The sequence below is a fragment of the Elephantulus edwardii genome, unplaced genomic scaffold (assembly GCF_000299155.1).
Source record: "Elephantulus edwardii isolate Elephantulus edwardi_28Jun2011 unplaced genomic scaffold, EleEdw1.0 scaffold00012, whole genome shotgun sequence".
NCBI lineage: Eukaryota > Metazoa > Chordata > Mammalia > Macroscelidea > Macroscelididae > Elephantulus > Elephantulus edwardii.
In genome coordinates, this window is record NW_006399762.1 from 17,555,635 (window position 1) to 17,562,995 (window position 7,361).

At 34.1% G+C, this 7,361-nt stretch overlaps 1 protein-coding gene across 3 annotated transcripts in view; it reads right to left on the reverse strand.

Moving 5' to 3' along the window:
* ANK2 (ankyrin 2, neuronal) overlaps positions 1-7,361 on the reverse strand; it is an 843,213-nt gene that overhangs the window by 48,579 nt on the left and 787,273 nt on the right. For all 3 annotated transcript variants that reach the window (XM_006881082.1, XM_006881081.1, XM_006881083.1), the window contains 4 exons: positions 6,925-7,050; positions 5,255-5,377; positions 3,305-3,337; positions 1,379-1,400 (listed from right to left, as the gene is read on the reverse strand). In XM_006881082.1, coding sequence (XP_006881144.1) covers positions 1,379-1,400; positions 3,305-3,337; positions 5,255-5,377; positions 6,925-7,050 — 304 coding nt within the window. The remainder of the gene's footprint in view (positions 1-1,378; positions 1,401-3,304; positions 3,338-5,254; positions 5,378-6,924; positions 7,051-7,361) is intronic.

Consider the following 7,361-nt stretch of genomic DNA (forward strand, 5'->3'; position numbering starts at 1 on the left):
AAGGATTCTGGGGCTTCGCCTGACATACTTTGGACATGTTGTAAGGAGAGATAGGTCTTTGGAGAGGGACATCATGCTGGGTAGAGTAGAGGGACGGCACAGGAGAGGAAGACCCTCTATGAGGTGGATTGATTCAGTGACTGGGGTAATCGGGATGGGTGTGTCAGAGGCAATGGGATCGGCACGGGATAGGGCACGGTTTAGGGCTGTTGTACATAGGGTCGCTATGAGTCGCAAACGACTCAACGGCACTTAACAACAACAACAACAACAACAACAATGAAAACATGCAGAATTTCAAGTATTCTAATTCTGAATGATTTAACCACAAAGTAGAGAGATCTTAAATTAGAAGTATTCAAATAATAACTTGGCAGTACAATATATTGGGTTGTAGTACAAAAAATCCCTAAAATAATCTCTAAATCATATGGGGTTGGATGACCATATTAACCATAGCTCTATTTTCTCCTTTCATAAATAGCAACCTGAATACAGTGAATTTTAAGAAATCTTAAAATAGGCCATCATTAAAAGTTAGAATTTTTGTTGTTGTTTTTAAGAATAAAAACAGGAAGTTTGGATAATTTAATCTGAGTTTCTGAAAGAGGTAAAGAAACAAAAATATTAATAGAAAATAATCTGAAATGATTCTCAAATCTCTTACAGTCAATTCTTTACAATCAGTTTTTTCTGCACTAGATTATTTTTGGGGTTTGAATCACTATGTAAAATGTTCCAACTAAAATATACTGTTGTGATGAATTATTTTACCCAAGAGGGTTTCATTGTTGCCTTCTAATTTTTCTGAGTTTAAATGCTAAGTCTATTAACCATCAGCCCTAAGGAAGTTATTGACACTTCACCACAGTAAGAGATGGGAAGGAGTGATGGGAGGGGGATTCATTTCAGCTAAGCACTAGTAAACAGTATCACTTTTTTTTCTTCTTTTTAAACTCAGGCATCTCATGCATAAATAATATACTGTGTATATAGAAGTCAGTGTAAAAAGTGATACTGTCATGTTGCTGTTTAAAAAAATAAGATGACAATGTTATGCTAACAAATGGACAAAAACGCTAAGGTAGGTTTCTAAACAAGCATAGCCGCATAGCAGGGTTATAACAGGGATGTCAAAAGAAAGTGAATGCTTAGATGAATAATAATAGCATATTATTGATAATTAGCTCATGAATTAGATATATTTATAATTTAACTGGCCAAGCTGCTTTTCATAAACATATATTAATGGTTAATTAGGATAATATAAAAATTAATAATTCTAGTTGTTAGTAATGGCAACTAGCTTGTGTCTTAATTCATGCTTCTCTTATGGTAGCTAGCTTTCAAACAGACTCAATTTTATGTAAAACCTTACTTTTTTCTGAAGTCATATCGATCTGAAAGAAAACATAGATAAATTGAGATAGTTACAAAGAGGATCTTGTCTCCTGGCCCCTCATGTACACAATAATCTGCTACTCATAATCCTTTGCATGAAGGTGACACCATAAACTAGAGATGGGTCAGACTAATCTGTTGCAGTTCTTCCTGAGGGTTTCCTTGATTCTTAAGCTAACTTTGGGGGGGGAAAAGTCAGTTTTATATACTCTCGGTATAAACACCTTCAGAAAATTATTCCTTGGGAAATATGAATCAGGATTTATTTGATGTTAAAAAAAGAGTATATATCTGTATGTGTATACACTAGGGGAAAAGCCAGGAAAAGTGTAAAATAGGCATACATAGGGGCAGAAAAGGAACGATGTAGGTGTGAAAAAGAAGGGACAGACAAAGAGCATGCCAGGATTGACGATCATAGCTTTCTTAGCATTAATAGGCAGCCAGCACTCCAAATCCTGAAAAAAACCCTATAAACTGGACCTATTGTCCTTAATATTTCCTCAAGATATTCAACAGAAATTCAATAGAAAAATATAACAATCAGAGGGACAAAAATAGCGTGTGAACATAGCAAAGTTTTTTTCATGGTTTCACTGTTCTTTCATAAATAAGCAGTTATTGCCTTTAACTGCTTTGGTGATAATAAAGTCACCAAGTACAGGAAGGAAATGGAATATTTGAAACTTGATAGGAAGAATGACTTCCGTCTTGTCATAATTTTACTGTGTATATGACTATATACATACAGCAAGACAGTGGGTCTATACCCTACCTCTTGTCCCGTCAAGATATTAGAAAGAAGTGAGTTCAAGGGAATTCTCTGAACTGATAAATCTTTCATTTTAGTTACATGGTGAATAAAAGGATATGTATTTTATTTTGGGGGTTTTAAAATTTTAAACGTATCAATATAGCATTTTAAAAAATCCTAGTGTGTTTGAAAACAATAAAGTAAAATAAATAACAACATTGGCATTTCTCTGAAGTACAAATGACTATATTAATAGGTCAGTACAAGGAAATTTCACATGTTTTTTTCATTTATTGCACAATGTTTGAGCACTTCCAAATCTTTATATAGGAAACAAACACATACTTGCTTTGAACTTTAAAGGGTCACACCTCTCTCAAACTCATTCCTTCATCTATGATAAAGAGTGATAATACCTGGACCATAAGGTGGATGTGAAAGATGACACATGCAGAGCACTGAGGAAACAGCCTCCCTTATCGCATGTGCTCACTATCTGCATATTTCTGTGCCATAACACTAGTCTAGCTTAATGGGTAAGATGTAGGATTTATAAGGGATCTTTTGGCCATAGTACCCACTTATATACCTAAAAATTAGAAATCCAAATGATAATTCCAAAGAATTTTTGGCTTCTAAAAATACAATAAACTAAAAAAATTTTTTAAAAAATACAACAAACTAAAGCTGGGGAAATCCTAGTTTCTAGAAATGTACAAGCATCCATTTTATTAAGAGTCTGAGTGAAGATGTAATTTCCGGGAAACTACACCCTGTGAAGTGTTTTCTTTCTGAAGAAATGAGAGTTAGAAAGGCACATATTTTCTTAGTACTATTATGATTGTTATGACAATGTTGTTCTAGTCCTCTAAAATTTGTCACCAAAGAACTTTTGAGAACTGCTGAGATAATGGAGTTGGCCTGGAGCAGTTAATATACATTATTGCACAGAAACAAGGTCTATAATTTTGGAGGAAGCACTAGTATAAGATGAATAAACAGAGGCTCACAGAGATGAACTATAATTTTTACCTTTTAATTACCAAGGACAACCATACAACTTTCTAAGACTACAGGTTAGTCCTGGGCTCTCATTAGCGGTTACAACAATGACACAGCCAATAATATGCAACACCATCATCAAATTACCTCTTCTTCCTGTTCTTGATCTGACTCTGATTCCTGGCCGCCCCAAGATGTCATGCAAGATGGGAAAAAAGAGAGCCAGAATAGTAAAGGAAATTTAGCAGAAAAGAAAAGTGTAAACACCCTGCCGAGAAATGTCAACAAGCAAACATCATCATTTTCTTTTCTTTTTTTTTTTCTTTCGTATTAGTAGTGTACAGAAGACCACTAGAAAAACCAAAAGATAACTGGTTTAAATGCAAAAGACTATACAGTTTAGGACATAATAACCAAAGTTATATTAATCTCAGACACTAGGTCACAAGTAGTCCAAACATTTGACTTTTAGTTAATTTTTTTTTTAAATATAGAACACTTCACGAATTTGTTTGTCATCTTTGCACAGGGGCCATGCTAATCTTCTTTGTATCATTCCAGTTTTTTAAGTATATGTGCTGCTGCAGCGAGCACTGAATTGAGGATAAATATGCTAGAGAAATTTCAATGAAGACATCCACATCATTATAGATGTTGATTAGAAATATTAATAGCTACAAATAAGCATATGGTGACAATATTTCCAACATACAGACAATAATTAGGAACTCTATTATAATGTCATTTTTTTCTAGCTGCTGTTAGTTGTCTGTTTCTGGATTTTAACTGGTATTCTGATGATTCACTATTGATAAACTCTCAATCTCTAAGTATGTAATGCATTGTTGGAGGAAGGTTAGATTATTGGTTTGGGTGGGTGGATATGTAAATTACTGTATTCTGATTTTTACAGTAATATATATTTATGTATGTAGAGAATATTTCCTTTTCTTTTTAATACTTAAGAAGAATCTGCAATGCCAAGCCACATGCTTTTACAACTTATCCTCTGAATAATTAATTCTTCTACCAGAATAATTATTGTTGTTGTTGTACACTGTTGAGTTGGAACTGACTCATAGCTGACCCTCCAGCAGGTTTGCAGAGGCAATAAATTTTTTGTGAAGAGACTTCCCTTCTTTTTCCCACAGAGCAGATGGTGAATTCAATCACAAGGTTTTGGGATAGCCTCTCAGAATAATGAATTAAGCAAAATATGCAATTTTATAAGAAGCATAAACACTCTCTGTTTTGTAGAATTAAGACTTAAGATTTTACCTATATCCCTATTTCCCATCCAGATCTTATTTGCCACCACCCATCTCTCCCTGACCTCTTCTGCAATTTGATGTGGGCTGTAAAATGTTGCAACAGAGGAAACTTCTATTAAAAAGTATCTTAGTTTTAAAAATTTTACAATAAAAAAGAAATTTACAAACATTAAACTAGTTTTCCTCTTTGATTTGATCAAAGCAATAAAGTAATTCTATAATGGGAAGAAATTTGGATAGAAAGTGTTATCTGTAAGTGTACTTTGGGTACAAAATTAATAAAATTTTCCTTTTTAAAATGTAATACTTAGTATCTACTCCTTACAACATGAAGCCATTTTTTAAATTTAATTTGATACTTTTTAAGTACTACAGATTAAATATACATAATTATTTAAACAAAATAAAATATCATGAAGTTGATATGAATTTAATAATATATAATCCACCTGTGAAACAGTATGAAGCAGCAGCTAAAGACTAAGTATATATTAATACCGCCAAAAGCATAATCGTACTCAGTGAAAAAATAAAAATAAGCTAAAGAGAGCTAATTCTTTTATTTTAAAATCTTAACCCAAAGATTAAACTTAAACACAATATTCTTTCTCTATGTGCAGTACGTATTTATAGAAATTTGCACTTAATGGACATACAAATAGAGGTACTATTTGTCTTCAGTTGAAAGTTATAAAATTGACAACACATTAATTAAAAATGATTGTTATATGTAGGTCGTGTTCTGTGTCTTTGATTTATACTTTTAAGAAAATCTGAAAATAAATGCTCTGCTGGCTGGCTAGATGGATGGCATATTTTACAATACCTTTGTATAAATTGGCAGAGTGATGTTTAAGTTGCAAATAGCTTGATGCACCAGCCCTCTTGTGGATTTTGGCTCCTTCATAAATGATAGTCGTCCGCAAGGTTCCTGAGTAGTGTCACGTACCTTGAATGAGAAACAGATAAGCTCTTCACTCACTTGACATATGCTATTTAATTAGATAATGCTTAAAGTAGAAAAGGAAATAAAATCTGTTTAAATCCAAGGATTTGGAAACATCCTTTTTTCATTGTTTAACCATTTATAATTACTTTTGCAAATCAACAATATAACACGTTAGCTTACTTTTATATAGCTGTCTGTGTCAAATAGATTTATTACCTCTTAACAGTGAATGTTTAATAAGGTAATCTGTAAAAAATCTATCTTTAGGGAGCTCTGGTGGCCTAGTGTCAAGACGCTGCACTGCAATCCCAGAGGTACACGGTTCAAATCCACCAGATGCTCTGCTGGAGAAGGAGGGGGCGATCTCCTCCTGTACCAGTCAGATTTGATTTAACAGTACACATAAAAATAATCCAATAAAAATTAAAAAATCTATCTTTAATCAGAAAAGCAATCAAATTGAAAGTGCAAAGTGAAATAGTCAAGAGAGCAAGAGTTAGCAAAACTTAGTGAAAAGAGATTTGTTAACCTATGCATGGAAAATTCTTGCAAGGATGTTAGATTTTTTTTTTTTAAAACAATTGTCAAGAATTACTGAAACTCTGTTAAAAAACCAAAAGAGCAATGACTTTACATTTCCTACCTGACAAGGATTAGAAAGAATTATTCACTCACATCAGAAAAGGCATTTGCTATAGCGTAAATTACAAGTCTAGTCATTTTACTTAGTCGATTATCACTTGGCACTCTAATTTTTAATTCCATCTTTTACCCTCTTTTATTTGTTCCTTTTTATTCATTTTCTCCCCTGCTTCCTTTTCCCTCTCCCACCTCACCCCGCAATGCATCCTTTGTTACAGATTGTTCTCATATATACAATCATATATTCCTTCCGGATAGGTCTTCCCCTCATTTGTTCTAATGTATTGTTCATCGTCTATCCACTCTTTCTCCATCCCTTCCTCAACTCATCACCATGTCTGTCCTATTATCTAAGAACCCTGTCATGCAGTATTTGCCCTTTTGTGACTAAGATATTTCACTTGGCATAATGCCCTCAAGATCCCCCATGTTGTGTAATGTTTTATTATTTCCTTGATTTTAAATGCTGCATAGTATTCCATTGTGTGGAAGCAGCATAGTTTTTCCATCCATTCATTTGTTAATGGTCATTTGGGTTGCTTCAATCTCTTTGCTATTGTGAATAATACAGCAACAAACAAGAGTGTGCACACAACTGTTTGAGTTGTGACTCTAGCTTTTTTTATAGGGTATATACCCAGTAGAGGAAATGCTGGGTAAAATGGTATTTCTATTTCTAACTTTTTGAAAATGCACCAGACTACCTTCCAATACCACATTATATCCCCACCATCAGTGAATAAGAGTTCAAATCTCTTCACAACCTTGGCAGCATTTGTGGTTTGCTGCCTGGTTGAGGTTTGTTATGGTTGCTGGGGTTAATTCAATCTTTAGTTCATAGATTGAGGAAATCTCTTCATAGTCAAGCCTTAAAAATGAATTTTTAAAAACCATACATGAATTACCTTGACAAAGAGAGGAAGTCTATTTTCTTTAAAGGCAAAAAAACTGAATATGTGATGTTGGCCACTCTTAGTTAATGGCACCAGGTTTCCAAAGCAATCTACATAGATGGGTTTTCCTTCTAACACCTGAGAGAAAAGAGAGATGAACATATACTATAACAGCCACATTGTTAATTTATTTATACAAATAAAACACGGTGCTGATTGTTGTTGTTGTTATATGCCGTCGAGTCGCTTGCGACTCACAACGACCCTATGTACAACAGCCCTAAACTCTGCTCTGTCCTGTGCCAATCGTACTGTCTCTGACACTCCCATCCGGATTATCCCAGTCACTGAATGAGTCCACCCCATAGAGGGTCTTCCCCTCCTGCGCTGTCCCTCCACCCTCCCAAGCATGATGTCCTTCTCCAAGGACCTGTCTCTCCTCATAACAT